Here is a 17,792-nt window from a genome sequence, read left to right on the forward strand (position 1 = left end):
ACAACTCCATACAGACCACGGTTGGCAAGTTAGAACTGTAAGATTCACTACGTGAACCACTGGTGTTTTGTGGAAAAGCACATGTACACTGCGTTCCAAATTATTATGCAAAAAGTGTTTAGGAGTGATAAGGGAAGAATTTGTTTGTTTGTCAGTTAAACTCATTGATGGTGATGTGTGTCAGGGCTCTTTATATCACTGTAAGCAATTGCAGACACCTGTGCTAATTAGTTTGGCAGGTGTGTCCAATGAAAGGCAAGACTACTTAAGAAGGCTCTCTCACATTATTAAGCAGCCTACATTTTCTGCCAAAATGGGAAAGAAAAAGGATGTGTCGGCTGCTGAGAAGCAACAAATTGTGGAGTGTTTAGGTCAAGGCATGACTACAATCAACATTGTGCGATGATCAGGATGAAGTGTCTTGGCAATCAAGAAGTATGTAGCTGATTCACAGTACACACGTGTGCGTGCTGATAAGGGCAAATTGAGGACTCTTTCCTACAGGCAATTACGTCAGGTTGAAAGAGCAGCGGCAAAAATCCTTGTCATAGCAGCAGACAAGTTTTTGAAGCTGCTTGTGCCTCCAACGTCCCCCGAACAACAAGATGCAGGGTCCTTCAGAGGTTTGCAGCTGTGCATACGCCATCCTGTCGACCTCCTCTATCCACTTCACACAAGCAGAAACGGCTCCAGTGGGCCAAACATTACATGAAGACTGATTTCAAAACTGTTTTGTTCACGGATGAGTGCCGTGCAGCGCTCGATGGTCCAGATGGATAGAGTGGAGGATGGCTGGTTGATGGACACCCCACGCAAACACGGCTACAGCGCCAACAAGGAGGAGGTGGAGTAATGTTTTGGGCTGGAATCATGGGGAGAGAGATTGTCGGCCCCTTTAGGATCCCTGAAGGCGCTAAAGATGAACTCCATAATATATGTGGATTTTCTCAAACAGCACTTCCTGCCATGGTTCAAGAAGAAGAACCGTGTATTTCACAGCAAGATCATTTTTCTGCATGATAATGCACCATCTCATGCTGCACATAAAACATCTGCATCTCTGGCTGATATGGGCATAAAAGGGGACAAACTTATGGTGTGACCCCCATGCTCCCCTGACCTCTACCCCATTCAGAACCTTTGGAGCATCATTAAAAGGAGTGTCTATGATGGCGGGAGGCAGTTCACATCTAAGCAACAGCTCTGGGAGGGTATTCTGTCCTCATGCAAAACAATTGAAGCAGAAACCATCCAAAACCTGACAAATTCCATGGACGAGAGAGTTCAGAAGCTCCTTTCGAACAAGGGGTCCTATGTGAAAATGTAACATCACCTAGAATAAAGTTTTGAGTTGAAAACTGTTTGATTTCAGTTTCTAACAACCTGCTAATGCTTATAATTTCAAAATGACCATTTTTTTGGTCTTTATTAAAATGAAAAGGTTGATCGAAAAGTTTGGGGGATCTAAGAGTGTGGCAACCCAGTAGTCATGATTACTTCGAATTCTGACAATATGAGGGTCATGCTGCAGGTAGTGCAGCAAGAAGGCACTTATGTGTCTTGCGCATCTCGGAGCCCCAAAATTATTTTCCGGGCTAGATGCAGCTAAAAATTATTATTAATTTTAAATCTGGTGAAGCTTTAGTATAGATGGCCTAATAGGATCAGTGCTGCACACTGCTACAAAGCCCAAATTATTTTCCAGCCAAGATACAGATAAACATGATTAGTAATTTGAAAGCTTAAAACGGTTGGTAGGGTGATTTTAACCAATCATCAAGCTTTTACTCTCCCCAGGATGACACAGGGGTAGAAAAGTCGTTTCGGATCCATGATTTGTTCATCTTTATGAACGTGAGTCTGTCTACATTATCAGTGGAGAGCCGCGTGCGCTTATCTGTCAGCACACCACCAGCAGCGCTGAACACACGTTCAGACAGAACGCTGGCTGCGGGGCATGACAAGATCTCCAAGGCGTAAGTGGCTAGCTCCGGCCATTTATCCAGATTGGAAGCCCAAAAAGAGCAAGGGTCCAGTGACACAGTCGTGGCTTCAATGTTTACTTGGAGATACTCCTGTACCATCGTCTCTAGGCGTTGACTATGTGTCAGACTTCTTGTCTCCTGTGGCCTTGCAAAGGATGGGCTAAAAAAGTGGTGAAATGATTCCGCAAAATTGATGTTACCAGCAGATACTGTGGTTCTGTTACGGTTTGAGTGCTGAACACTTGACGGTCCCACGGTTGGCAAGTTGGAACTGTGAGATTCACTACGTGCACCACTGGTATTTTGTGGAAAAGCACATGTAAGATTCTGCAACAGTCTCTGCTGATACTCCTGCATGTGTGCATCCCTTTCTATGGCAGGAATAATTTCTGCAAATTTACTTTTGTACCGGGGATCTAACAGTGTGGCAACCCAGTAGTCAGGATTATTTCTAATTCTCACAATTCGAGGGTCATGTTGCAGGTAGTGCAGCAAGAAGGCACTCATGTGTGTTGCGCATCCAGGAGCACCAAGTCCCTGTTGTGTTGGTGGCGAGGTAACAATCATGCTTCCTTCCTCTGTCCTCTCCCCCCAACCTCGCACAACAGAAATGTGATCAAGGTCTCCCTCATCTGATGAGTCTTCCATCAGTTCGTCCTCCACTTCTTCCTGGGCTCCTGCACCTTCCTCACTAGTTTGGCTGCTACCATGTGCCCTGGTAAAACCATCTCCCCCACCCTCACATGCCTGCCGCCTTGGTGCTGCCGACCGTCTGGACCTTGCAGATGTTAGCCCTTCCGCATACAACTCCTCCTCCTCTACTTCCTCCACCTCCTCTTGTGCCACCACCTGACTCCGAATTCTGTTTAACATGTGCTACAGCATGTAAATCACCGGAATAGTCATGCTGATAATGGCATCGTCAGCACTAAACATCTTCGTCGCCATTTCAAAATTGTGCAGAAGGGTGCATAGGTCCCTGATCTGAGACCACTCCTCCAGCGTGATTTGCCCCACCTCTGAATCTCGTTGGCCCAGGCTATACGTCAGAACGTATTGCACCAGGGCTTGTCGGTGCTGCCACAGTCGCTGCAACATGTGCAGAGTTGAATTCCACCGGGTAGGCACATCGCATTTTAGCCGGTGAAGTGGCAGGCCCAACGACTTCTGTAGAGATGTAAGTCGCTGAGCTGCGGGATGCGAACGGCGGAAGTGAGCACACAGCGACCGTGCCCTCTGCAGAAGGCCATCTAGTCTGGGATAGTGGGCTAAAAATTGCTGGACAACCAGGTTCAACATGTGAGCCATACAAGGCACGTGTGTGACATTGCCCCGGCGAAGGGCCGCACCCAGGTTTGCAGCATTGTCGCACACGGCCTTCCCTGGTTTCAGGTCCAGTGGAGACAACCATTCATGAAATTGGTTCTCCAGAGCTGACCACAACTCCTCAGCTGTGTGACTCACATTTCCCAGACATTTCAATGTAAAAACCGCCTGATGACGTTGAGCCCTACTGCCAGCATAGTAAGGAGGTGTGCAGGATCCCTTCTGCGCAGTTAGAAAGCTTGTGGCATGACCAGACAGGCTTTGGGTGCAGGTGGAAGACCGAGAGGAGGTTGAGGAGGCAGAAGCAGTGGAGGAACTTTGACATAAAGAGGATTGACGCACAACTCGTGGGGACGGGAAGACTTGGACAGCAGCCCCTTGTCCTGCTGTCACCATAGTTACCCAGTGCCCAGTCAGCGACATGTAACGCCCCTGTCCATGCCTACTCGTCCAAGTGTCTGTGGTGAAATGCACCCTGTCACACACAGAGTTTCTCAAAGAAGCGGTGATGTTGTGTGCGACATGCTGGTGGAGCGCAGGCACACCTTTCTTTGAGAAGTAGTGCCGACTGGGCATCTGGTACTGGGGCACTGCGACGGACATAAGGTTTCGAAAATCCTCTGTGTCCACCAGGCGGAAAGGCAGCATTTCTGTAGCCAACAGCTTGCAGATGGTGAAATTCAACCTCTTAGCTTTCTCATGGCTAGGAGGAAATGGTCTTTTACTTGTCCACATCTGAGGGACCGAGGGCTGGCTATTGTGCTTAGACGGGGTTGATAAGGGTGTCCCCGGCAAACTGCCGGTCTGTGAGGAAGATGCAGGCGGACATGTTAGGTTGCCTTGATCCAAAGGTGGTGCTATCGATGTCGGACAGCGCTCAACACCAGCTGGTGTTACCACCTCCAAAGAAAATGATGACCTGCCAATCACGCTGGCTGTTGCGGGTAAAGAGGTGGCAGGTCTGCGCCCCAAAACAGGTGTGACTGCTGTCCCCCCAGTCACAGAGGATGAAGAGGCCGCGGATGCACAAGATATGGCAGACGGTGGTTGGCCCGGCCGGCTAGGCCGCATTGTAGCACACTGAGCTTCCCACTGCAACTTATGCTTCATGTCCATGTGCCGGTTCATGCATGAAGTACTCAAACTATGTATTTTTTGGCCTCTACTTAGCTTTTGCTGACAAATGTTACAGATAACACGAGTTTGGTCATCTTTATCGATCTGAAAAAATGCCCAGGCTATGCAAGGCTTAGCACCCATGCGACCTGAAGAGCCACCACGACTTGTGGTGAGAGGCAGAGTTGTGTTTGAGGATGCAGTTGTTGACGTGCTTCCAGTACTACGTCTCTGTCCAGGAAGGCGCAACCTGACCTCGTCGTCACTAGCATCTTCCTCCACCTCCTCTGCTGACCTCATCTCTTGGCTGACTGTGGGTTGACATTAAGTGGGATCTCCAACCTCATCATCATCACCCTGTGCGTTATCACACCCGTCGTCCTCAGAGCCAACCTGTTCCTGCCCTGACAAAAAACTAAAGTTGTCGCTCCAATCAGGTATTTGAGTCTTATCATCGTCTTCCTCATTGTCTCCACCAACAGGAGTTACAGTTTGGGAATGAGGGTCTACATTATGGTCAGAACCTTCTGCGTCTGGTCCTGGATCCGACTCATAAAGATTCTGGGCATCAGTGCAGATCATTTCCTCGTCTGGATTCACAGAAGCGCTGGAGTCGACCTCTGATTCCCAGGCTATAGTATGAGTAAACAGCTCTGCAGACTCAACCATCTGTTCTACCTCATACTCAGACGGGCAGCTGGAGATTTGGGAGCTGTGAGGAAGCAAGTGCGATTGGGGTGACACCTTTGAGGACTGGAGTATTTGTGATGTTGAAGTTGATGTGGAGGAGAGCCCACTTAAAGGAGCACTTGATATCCGTTGAAGCACCTGCTGTTTTTGTGCCTCATCTGGAATTTGTAGCGATTGGCGTGGCCGTAAGAAAGGGATCTTATCACATTGTCCGCTAAAAGAAGTAGACATTTTAGTTTGGCTGGAAGATGGTCTTTCTTCTGCAGATGTTACTGTTGCTTTAACACCTACCCCACGGACACAACCTTTTTTCCCCTTCCCAACACGCCTATTCCCCTTTCCACCAGCAGCAGGCCTTTTTCCACTCATTTTGGTGGTTAACTAATTCACAACTCTGGAGTTGTTTGCACAAAAAAACAATGGATGGGAACCGAGCAGAGCTGAGTGGCCAAACTGTGGTATTAGGCCAAAACTATTGGCTGGGTTAGATGCAGAAAAAAATTATATTCAATTTGCAACCTGATGGAGGTCTGTATAGATGGATTAATAGAACAAGTCCCACACACAGCTAGAAGCCCAATATTTTTTCAGAGGTAGATGCAGAAAAAAATATATTCAGTTTGCAACCTGATGTTGGTCAGTATAGATGGACTAATACAACAAGTCCCACACACAGCTAGAAGCCCAATATTTTTTCAGAGGTAGATGCAGAAAAAAATATATTCAGTTTGCAACCTGATGGAGGTCAGTATAGATGGACTAATAGAGAAAGTCCCACACACTGCTAGAAGGCCAAATATTTTTTCAGAGGTAGATGCAGAAAAAAATATATTCAGTTTGCAACCTGATGGAGGTCTGTATAGATGCATTAATAGAACAAGTCCCACACACAGCTAGAAGCCCAATATTTTTTCAGAGGTAGATGCAGAAAAAAATATATTCAGTTTGCAACCTGATGGAGGTCTGTATAGATGGATTAATAGAACAAGTCCCACACACAGCTAGAAGCCCAATATTTTTTCAGAGGTAGATGCAGAAAAAAATATATTCAGTTTGCAACCTGATGGAGGTCTGTATAGATGGATTAATAGAACAAGTCCCACACACAGCTAGAAGCCCAATATTTTTTCAGAGGTAGATGCAGAAAAAAATATATTCAGTTTGCAACCTGATGGAGGTCTGTATAGATGGATTAATAGAACAAGTCCCACACACAGCTAGAAGCCCAATATTTTTTCAGAGGTAGATGCAGAAAAAAATATATTCAGTTTGCAACCTGATGGAGGTCTGTATAGATGGATTAATAGAACAAGTCCCACACACAGCTAGAAGCCCAATATTTTTTCAGAGGTAGATGCAGAAAAAAATATATTCAGTTTGCTACCTGATGGAGGTCAGTATAGATGGACTAATACAACAAGTCCCACACACAGCTAGAAGCCCAATATTTTTTCAGAGGTAGATGCAGAAAAAAATATATTCAGTTTGCAACCTGATGGAGGTCAGTATAGATGGACTAATACAACAAGTCCCACACACAGCTAGAAGCCCAATATTTTTTCAGAGGTAGATGCAGAAAAAAATATATTCAGTTTGCAACCTGATGGAGGTCTGTATAGATGGATTAATAGAACAAGTCCCACACACAGCTAGAAGCCCAATATTTTTTCAGAGGTAGATGCAGAAAAAAATATATTCAGTTTGCAACCTGATGGAGGTCTGTATAGATGGATTAATAGAACAAGTCCCACACACAGCTAGAAGCCCAATATTTTTTCAGAGGTAGATGCAGAAAAAAATATATTCAGTTTGCAACCTGATGGAGGTCTGTATAGATGGATTAATAGAACAAGTCCCACACACAGCTAGAAGCCCAATATTTTTTCAGAGGTAGATGCAGAAAAAAATATATTCAGTTTGCAACCTGATGGAGGTCTGTATAGATGGATTAATAGAACAAGTCCCACACACAGCTAGAAGCCCAATATTTTTTCAGAGGTAGATGCAGAAAAAAATATATTCAGTTTGCAACCTGGTGGAGGTCTGTATAGATGGATTAATAGAACAAGTCCCACACACAGCTAGAAGCCCAATATTTTTTCAGAGCTAGATGCAGAAAAAAATTATTTTTAATTTGCAACCTGATGGAGGTCAGTATAGATGGACTAATAGACCAAGTCCCACACACTGCTAGAAGCCCAAATATTTTTTCAGAGCTAGATGCAGAAAAAAATTATATTCAGTTTGCAACCTGATGGAGGTCAGTATAGATGGACTAATAGAATGATGCTATGCCCAAAAGATTTTACTTCACTAGGTGCAGTAAAAAAATTGGTATTCTATACACAGGTGGTATATGTTGCAACACAGATAGGCTACTCCACTGACTAACACACTCTGCAATAGGCCAAAAAGGATTAGCTTTGCTAGATTCAGCCAAATGCTGTGAAAAAAACTTGCACAGCACTGGCACAGACCTGCCTGGCAAAAACTGATAGGAACTGATGTAACCTAGTACTGAAAAGGACTCCAATTACAATTAGTCTTTACTCCCACAATCTATCTATTTAAGAGCACAGACCTGCCTGATAAAAGTCGTAGGAAATGCTGTAACCTAGTCCTTAAAAGGACTGCAATCACAACTATTCCCTACTCCCAAGCTATCTGTATATTTGTGCGAAAATTGGCTTGAAATTAACAAGGTATAGCGCACACAGCAACAGCGGTGCCGTCTAACACGCAGCTGCAGCAGTGAGAAAATGGTGGCGACGGGGAAAATGGCTTGGTCTTATAGGGCAAGGACATGTGACATACACTGCCAATGACACATGCCCTTGCTTGTGTGAAAAAAAGCACTTCGCTCCGTGTGTGCGCTGCTGATAGGCTGACAGATTGCACCTCCCCACTGTAAATGCGGGAAAGAGAAAAAAAAATGGAGATCTTCATTGTTCCTGCAGAGATCCATCCCCTGCCCCTCCCCCCGCCCCGCTGTACACTCAAACTGCGTATTAACATTAATTTTCATCATTACTGAGAAAAAATCCAGTTATGATTTTGGTGCACGAACAGTTATCGAACATAACCTCGAACAGCCGAATTTTTCTCAAATCGTTCGTGTTCGCCGAACGGCTCGAACACCGCCCAAAACAGCTCGAATTTGAGATTGGCGAACAGTTCGAGTAGAACAACGCTCATCTCTAATAAACTCCCCTCTATGTGTTTTATGTGAGGCTAAAGGCTTTTTTGGGTGATGTATTTTTTAATATTTTGCCTGCCATTTTTGATTTTTTAAGCCAATGAACTGGAATATTATAAAAAGTATATAATTTCCAAAATTACATATCAAAAAGGACTCCAAAAACATCAAAAAACCAAAACACTTTGGCCCTGATTAATAAAGACTGGCATTTACGTACACCAGTCTCAATGAGAGGCATTCAGGAATAAGAGATGCCAGTTCCATTAAGAGGTGGACGTCACTTAATGAATTTGGCGCATCTCCTCAGTATCAAGCACCTTCATGTGCCTCGCCACAAATGTTACTTCAGTCAGTGACTGGAATAACATTTCTGGAGAAAGGAATGTCGGCTCTTTGAAGGGCGGCCATAGCTATGCCCCAACCTGCCTCGGCTCCTCCCCATCTTGGTAGCGCAGCTTCAAACTGGTGTCAAATGCCAAAAGTCACAACATTTTTGTACAACGCAGAGTAGTGCAAAACTTTTGCGCTATTCAAAGTTTTTTACATCAGTTTTCAGCTGTAAACACTTTGATGTATTGGCGCCTTTATGTGTAGAATTGTATGATTTTATTATAGATTTTAAAGAGAACCTGTAAGATGATTAATACTGCTCAAAGCATATGTAGCGAAGATTACGACCAGGCTCCCCAAATGCTCATTACTATGTTCTACTCTTGTTACGTTTCAGAGAAAACATAGTTTAAACCGGAACTAGTAACAGTGAGACCAGTCACCGGATGGGGTTCCCGCCGACTTCTGCCCACCTGACTCTGAGGGGAGAAGCTGATGGAAGCAAACCCTGGTGACTGGCCTACCTGTTCCCCTCTGATTAGTTAGGTAGACCCATTAGTCTTATTACTTTTGTTATAATGCATAGCCAGATTTCTCTGTTGTAAAATAAGAATATATTTGTTCACTTGCTCATTGACACTATCATCACATTCATTCCACAGCACGCCTGGAGGGAATGCGTGTCCTGCAACAGGAACTTGCTAAGATTCATCTTCCAGATTTCTCAGGCTCTACACATACCCATTTGGGAAAAGTCAAATACAGTTTTAACAGGTAAATCGACTTCAGTTCAAATATGAACAAGTGTCCAACAGAAGTAAAAAACTATGTTATATGTTAGACTCCACCACCATATAGCCTGTATGCGTCCATACACTATCACGGTACAATAACTGTATGAAAGCTTATATTTCATCATGATTTTTCATACTACCGAAGTTACAAAAAAAACTATTCTAGGAAGAAAGCCTTTTCTGAACTTGCCTTAAAGGGAATCTGTCAGTAGGATAAACCCTCCTATATGGGCATGTAGGTCATAGGAAGATTAATAAAATGACACCTTGATATCTGTGATCTGATGTCTTATTCCAGAGAAATCCTTGTTTTTCTTATATGTAAATGAGCTGTTCAGGACTATGGGCCGGACACTGATCTGTATGAGAATCTGTCTCCAGAGATTATTATAAATGAAAGGGGGCATTACCAGTATGAGACATGTAATAGATACCAGTTTAATATAAAATGGTACCAGTGTGATGTGTAATGGCCGCTCTCTGCTCTCCTGATCTCACTGCAGAGCTGTGTGTGATTATACCTGACACATCTGCAGGTTCCTCTCAGCTTCAGCTTCCATCTCACAGGTAAACAGGGTTGCAGCAGTGTTACAATACAGCAGAGCTGTGAGAGCTGCAGCTGTTAATGTGTTCATAAGGAGACAAAGTTCAGTTCTACAGTTCTGTGTTAGTTACATCTCACACTGGTAATGCCCCTTTTATTTAATATAATCTCTGGAGGCAGATTTTCATGCAGATCAGTGTCCATCCCATAGCCCCGAACAGCTCATTTACATATAGGAAAAAGATGGATTTCTCTGAAATAAGACATCAGATCACAGATATCAAGGTATCATTTTATTCAGATTCCTATGACCTACAGTACATGCCCATATTGACGGCTTGGGAGGGTTGATCCTACTGACAGAATCCACTTAAAATACACCTGCACTTTTACATAAAGCTTATAGGAATCTGCACAACAAGTTAATACCGCTTTTGTTGCACATACAGGTGCATCTCACTAAATTAGAATATCATAAAGTTAATTTATTTCAGTTCTTCAATACAAAAAGTGAAACTCATTTATTATATACACAATTATATACATATTACAAACAGAGTGATCTATTTCAAGTGTTTATTTCTGTTCATGTTGATGATTATGGCTTACATCCAATGAAAACACAAAAGTCATTATCTCAGTAAATTGGAATAATTAACAAAAAACATCTGTGAAGGTTCCAAAGCATTTAAAATGGTCCCTTAGTCTGTTTCAGTAGGCTCCACAATCATGGGGAAGACTGCTGACTTGACAGATGTCCAGAAGGCAGTCATTGACCCACTGCACAAGGTCCCAGAGTTTCCAATTTTCATTTGGAAATCAAGGTCCCAGAGTCTGGAGGAAGAGTGGAGAGGCACACAATCCAAGCTGCTTGAGGTCTAGTGTGAAGTTTCCACAATCACTGATGGTTAAGGGAGCCATGTAATCTGCTGGTGTGGGTCCACTGTGTTTTATCAGGGCCAAAGTCAGCGCAGCCGTCTACCAAGAAATTTTAGAGCACTTCATGCTTCTGCAGTGGCCGTAAGGGCCTAGGGTACTCGGTAGCCGGGCTGGCAGTCTTCCAGGGAGGTCACTGTGGCAGTGTCCCAGCTCCGTGGCCCTGGCCGAGCAGATGAAGGGAGTATTTACAGGGGATTCATAGTCTTTATGTGACGCCACCTGTGGTGCATGGTCAGGGATGATCAGCGCTGCTGTGTGGACCCTGGGGGATAGATGGTATAGCAGCTGGGATGAAACACTTCCCATGGGTGAAGCTTGCCCCCAAGGATTGAGAAAGCTTATATGGCAGCAGGGGTAAAAGGGTGCAGAGAGCAGGGCGGCAGCAGTGATAATAGTCGTGGTGGTAGCACAGCTGCGGGGAGGTGCAGAAGAAGACAGACACGAGGAATGCAGTCTGGTTACCTTTACTGCAGAGAAAGCTGTGGAGTTAGGGGCACTGGTCACTGGGTCCAGGAGGGTCCGGTCAGCCTGGAAGCAGTCAGAGTCCGCCCGTCAGGTGGGTTTGGAGGCCTGCCTGCTGCGCTTCTCCGTTGCGGGCCCCGCTGCCTGTGAGCTATCCTGCTGTCCCTTTTCTTCACTCCTGCCCTAAGCTACCTACTAGCAGGTGGTGTGAACCTATAACGGGTACTGCCATTTTGGGTGTAGTTCCGAGCTCTAGTTACACCACTGTGCTGTCGGACCTCTGCTTGTGGCCAGGAAACTTGCAGTCTCCTGTCCCCCAGATTCGGTTACCGGGACATGCAATCTCTGTACAACCCAGGACTCTGGCATCCTCTATTTCGCTGCATGGGGTGAGCTCTTCACTTGCTCTGCTCCCCAGAACTTTCTCCTTCTCCCTCTGTTGCTTTCTCCCCCTCTTCCTTCCCTCTCACACTCACTGACTAACCCCTCCCCCCAGCCAGAAACGACAGCTCCCCAAAATATGGTGTAGAGCTCCCCCTTCAGGTCAGGGATCAGAACCTGTGTGTGCATGTGGGGTTTAACTGACGTGGGGAGCTCCTCCTGCTTCCAAGTGTAATATCACCTCCGGTGAAGGAGGCAAGACTACTGTGGCAACCGGCCCATGGGGCGCCACACTTCCCTCTGCCGACAAGCTTTTTGGAGATGGAAATTTCATTCTCCAGTAGGACTTGGCACCTGTCCTCACTGCCGAAAGTACCAATACCTGGTTTAAAAGCAACAGTATCACTGTGCTTGATTGGCCATCAAACTCGCCTGACCTCAACCCCATAGAGAATCTATGGGGTATTGTCAAGAGAAAGATGAGAGACACCAGACCCAACAATGCAGACGATCTGAAGGCTGCTATCAAAGCAACCTGGACTTCCATAACACCTCAGCAGTGCCACAGGCTGATCGCCTCCATGCCACGCCGCATTGATGCAGTAATTGATGCAAAAGGAGCCCCGACCAAGTATTGAGTGCATTTACTGAACATACATTTCAGTAGGCCAACATTTCAGATTTTAAAACCATTTTTCAAGCTGTTGTTATAAAGTATTCTAATTTACTGAGATAATGACTTTTGTGGTTTCATTGGCTGTAAGCCATAATCATCAACATTAACAGAAATAAACACTTGAAATAGATCACTCTGTTTGTAATGACTCTATATAATATATGAGTTTCACTATTTGTATTGAAGAACTGAAATAAATTAACTTTTTGATGATATTCTAATTTAGTGAGATGAACCTGTACTATTATAATATGTCCAGAAAGTGTCCCTAGTCTCATGCTCTACAACTTGTAATCCACTCTTAATGAGAACCAGGCAGCATGATTTTGTAATGTAAAGTAAAGACATAGCTGTAATGGCGCTGTAATACAGATTAAACTGATATCTTTGGTGAAGAAATCTGCTTTGTTGTTCTTCTTTAATCACCATTTGAAGTTTTCTGCTAGTTAGATTTTGGTGTACAGGGGCTGGACTGTGCATTGGGTCTTCTCTTCTCTGTCTGTGATTCCTCGGTCCCTCGGCCTGCCTCTGGTCTTTGAATGACACATCACTGCTGCGTTTTCAAATACAGGAAGCAGGTCAGTCACAGACCGGCAGCGGGCAAAGGGGCTGAGGAATCTCAAACAGGCAGGGGGAAGACACAGCCCCTGTGCACCAAAGTATAATTAGAAGAAAACTTCAAATGGTGATTGAAGAAGAACCACAAAGTGGATTTCTTCACCCAAGATTTCAATTTAATCAATATTACTGCCCCCATTCCAGCCATGTCTTTACTTTACATTGCAAAATCATGCTGACAGGTTCTTTAGCATTCTGCCAGCACTGTAGATGCTGGAACTTCCCAACATTCATTGCTCCTGCTATTATCCAATGGCTTGCTTGCCCCAACTGGACAAACAGCCTTGATGTCTGGTTTAACAGTCGTGAAAGTAGGAGCACATAACATATATAAGACTGGGTTTGACGTAGATTCTATCTTCCGAGAGAATCGTATCGATTATGTTAATGACACTCTGATCAGGGTTTGATCTGCGTGTCAGCATAGTGTGAGGAGAAGATGGAGAGCAACATTTCTCCGTTTTCTCTATTCTGTCAGTGCGCAGAAATCGGATGTCATCCGAGTGCAGTCTGATGTGTATCTAATTAACCCTATGTCTTATTCTGTTGCAGCATGACTATCCGCAACGTCCAGTTACCCAGCTCACAGATCAGCCCTGTTGCAAATGTTGGCTTAAAGCTCTCAATCTCTGGAGGCTTCATCGAAATTAGTGGAAAATGGCATGTCAAGGCATTCCATGTGTAAGAAAGAGAAACAACATAGCTAATGGGCACTCTGCTAACAATGTGCCCACTACCCTTCTCTAACACAGTAAACCCCTGAAATACGCTGGAGTGATCTTTTAGCACTAGACTAATAAGAGTAAGAAATATAGGCATACCAAGTGAAAAGTGACGAGTCTATGCTCTTATTATTATGATCAGACCATGTTCCTGCACGGTCAGACACAGACATTACACAGTACACAGCAGGGGCACATTTATAAGATTATCTCAGCACAGGAACATTTTATTTTATGACATCCAATTGTGGAACTTATTATTATTCCAATTCGTGGGAAACGTCCTTTAAAGGACAGAGGTTATTTGTGTGGCTGATATCAACCCAGTGTCTGTTATGTGGCAGCACAAGCTTTCTTATCTCACCAAACTATTTTCCATGGTTTGTCAATGGCACATGCCTAAATAACTTGTTTAGTTTAGTATCATGTAATTATTTCCTACAATTTGTGGTGTCCAATTTAATTGTTTTCTTTTTTTGTTTGCTCGGTATCCAGAGGTTTAGAAACCAGTTGTAGATGTAAGAACAGTTTAGTGCATCTGTTTTGAGTGAATTGGTGCCCAGAAGGACTTTGCTGATTAGGGGTTAAATAAGATGGCATTTTTTTCTTTTAAATGAACGTTTCCCTCTAAGCATCCCAATACATCACCTATATCCGATGGTATGCTGACCAGAATAAAATAGTTCCTATGTATGATACCTTCATTCCTTAAAAAGTCCCTTTTGGGCATTTGCCACTTACTTGCACCCATGTTTTCTGATCTTATTGTTTTCTGTTTGATTGTATCTAGGATAGCTTTTAGTTGCTCTTTAATAATTCTGCATATTTATCATTAGATCCACAAAAGGTGGATTTGATTTGAAGGTAGAAGGACTCAGCATATCTGTGGGACTGAAGTTTGGAAGTGACTCGGCAGGACGACCGACCATTGCTCTCTCTGACTGCAGCAACCACATCTCAGATGTCAAGATCCACGTATCTGGGACACTAAGGTACATTGACTGTACTGTGCTCAAATCTATACAATGGAATTATACAGTATATTATAGATTATACAGAATATCTGTAGATTCTTCATTGATTGCTTAGTGTTCAGCTCCTGTAATTGACATAATTATTTATTATTCTACTTTGTCCTGTATTTCTCTGTATTGGGTGCATGTGTATGCACAGTATGTATGGTCAGGACAGGAATGCAGATATACAGCTCTTACAAATACTTTGTATTTCTTGTTCTATTGCAGCTGGTTGGTTGACGTCTTCCGCCACAATGTTGACAATGCATTAAGAAAAGCTATTGAGAATCAGGTAAGTAGAAAATGCATTTCTAGTTGTTTAATCTTTAATAAAACATTGAAGATAAAATAAAAATGACCCATTTTCAAGTTCCCCATGAGAGAATACAGGAGATCTATCAAATAATAGAGGACGAAAGCAACTGCAATCTCTCTGTCTCTGGAGGACCCAACATGCCCGTGCATTAAGGTCGCCATATAATGCTTAATTTTTCCCTATGGTGGAGCTGTAGGGGAATTGAATCTTTTTGCCCAGCACATCACAACTGATCGATAGATGCATCAGTAGTGGGATAACCTGTGATCAGGGGTGTAACTACAATAGGTGTAGGGGTTGCAATGGCACCGGGGCCAATAAAGGTCTCTTTGCCCCATATGAAAAGACTATTCAAGACCTGTGTTAGTCGGGGGCCCCATTGGAGATTCTCCATTGGGGCCCAAAAGCGTCAAGTTACGTCACTGTCTGTGATCAGCTTATTTTTGGAAGACCCTTCTAACAGAAACACAGTAAAATGTGGACGACCTTTATAAATAACATTAATTTTATTAGGTAAAACAGAGAAACACATAAAGTGGGAAACTACTATATAGCTGCTGATAAAGTTTTGTTAATATATCAGGCCTTCATAATATGCGCATGTGTGTTATATGGGGATTTTATATTCATATTACTTCGGGACAAACATGTCACCTACTTTCATTTATTATTCACCTTGGAGAGTGGCTGTAGTGGATCAAAAGGGGCAAGATTCCCTAAACTGGGGCCCAGACAATTTAAAGGGAATCTATCAGCAGGATTTCAGCCATCCCACCCCTGTCCCAAAAACTATTTATTTGAACATGTAGTTCTTTCAAAGACAAATCCAGCAATACCTTTATATGGCCAATCCATTCTTTCGTTATTGAGAAACAAGGGTTTGAATTGATATGTATGACTGAAGCTGTAGATCTGAAGCCTCTGTCACTCCAGCTCTATTCACTGCCCATCACTGCCTCCTTCTCCATGCATGAGGTCATATGACTGCTTGCTCATGTCAGCAATACTGGTGACTGCAGACTTTTGTGTCCAGCATAGACTACCCCTTTAAGGATTTAAATGTAATCAATGTACTATTGCAGACTGGCAGTGTATGGGGAGGAAATTTTAATTTTAGAGTCTGAATAAATTTTAGGATCCGGTGAAGGGGACATGGGAACTACTTGTAATTCAGGGTTGTTATGTTGGGGGTATGCAAAGGCCATGAGCTATACCCTGTGTGTATAATTAATAGGGAAGTGGGTATTTTGACCATATCATCATTTTTATTCAGCTTTCCCAACTCCAATCTGTATAAACCTGAATGCTTGTTGGATGAAGCAGATCAGGTGATGTGTATTTGTGTAATGAGGAGGGTGTGGTCCGAGGATATCAACATCCTTGAAATTAGCAGTTGTTAATTAGAAATTGCTAAGATATTGGGACGTCATCACAGAACCATCTAAAGCTTGACTGCAAATGGTTAGCAGGGTCACAAAGACGTGTTGAGAAAAAAAGATGCACATTAACTATCAAAGATTTGCGAAGAATCTAATGTGACGTGAAGCCATTATCCTCCAGTGCTGTCATATTCAAGAACTGCAACCTCCCTGGAGTGCCCAGACGTACAAAGGGCTCAGAGACATGGCCGAGGTAAGGAGGCTGAGACTCGACCACCACTGAACAAGGCACAGAAGGTGAAATGTCAAGACTGGATCAAGAAATATCTGAAGACAGATTTTTCAAAGGTTTTATGGAATGATGAGATGAGTGACTCTTGATGGACCAGATTGATGGGCCCATGGCTGCATCAGGTGGAAGTGGGGTATTGCTATGGACTGCTATTATTAAAGATGAGCTAGTTGGACCTTTTTGGGTTGAAGAGAGACTCAACATCAACTCTCAAACCTACTGCCAGTTTTAGAATACACTTAGAACAGGAAAAAGTCTGCACTTTTATGCAGGACTATACCCCATTGTATGCTTTGAATTTCTCCACTGCTTGGCTGCCATTAAAGATTAAAGAATAATGACATGGGCCCTTCCTCACCTGACCTAAACCCCATTGAGAACTCGTGGGCCCTTCTTAAATGGGAGATTTACGGTGGAGGAAAGCAGTCCACCTCTCTGATCAGTGTCTAGGAGGCTGTGGTTGGTGTGGCCCAAAAAGTTGATCGTCAACAGTTAAAGAGACTGACAATCTCCATGGATGGAAGGTTTATGACTGTTATTGAAAAGAAGAGGTGCTATTCTAGTCTCTGATATCCTTTTTGAAATGTCAGAAACATATTTTTGTACATTTTGAGGTGTTTTGTTATTATTCTCACTTTAACGGCTGAAAATAAACAATTGAGATGGGGAAATTTACTTTTTTTTAATTTTGTTGCATAATAATTCTGCACGCTAATAGTTACCCAATAATCCTGCCCACATAGATATTCTGCAAGACAAAATCTCACATTTACTTTCTTAAATATACAGGTTTCAGGTTTATTCACCTTTTGGATTGACCGACAGCACTGGAGTTGTTCAATAATACAATGAATCATCAATATACAAATACAAGTAATTGTGCGCACATTGTATTATTGACGGTGCATCTGCCCATAAAAAAAAACCCTGAGGTGTCCAGAAAGAGCAGGATGGGAACCTTGCATGATACCACAGGGTCCCAAAAATCCAGAATAAGACAACCTCAT

The 17,792-nt window shown here is 43.5% G+C and overlaps 1 protein-coding gene across 1 annotated transcript in view; it reads left to right on the forward strand.

The window, feature by feature from the left end:
* The window catches only part of LOC141272788 (bactericidal permeability-increasing protein-like), a 78,313-nt gene that overhangs the window by 12,347 nt on the left and 48,174 nt on the right, over positions 1-17,792 (forward strand). Inside the window, exons 2-5 of the mRNA XM_073683855.1 lie at positions 9,309-9,420; positions 13,613-13,741; positions 14,619-14,774; positions 15,027-15,090. Of these exons, the coding sequence (XP_073539956.1) occupies positions 9,309-9,420; positions 13,613-13,741; positions 14,619-14,774; positions 15,027-15,090 (461 nt within the window). The remainder of the gene's footprint in view (positions 1-9,308; positions 9,421-13,612; positions 13,742-14,618; positions 14,775-15,026; positions 15,091-17,792) is intronic.

The sequence above is a fragment of the Phyllobates terribilis genome, unplaced genomic scaffold, assembly GCF_046119375.1.
Source record: "Phyllobates terribilis strain yellow unplaced genomic scaffold, ASM4611937v1 Scaffold_5__5_contigs__length_657084704, whole genome shotgun sequence".
In the NCBI taxonomy this organism is placed as follows: Eukaryota; Metazoa; Chordata; class Amphibia; order Anura; family Dendrobatidae; genus Phyllobates; species Phyllobates terribilis.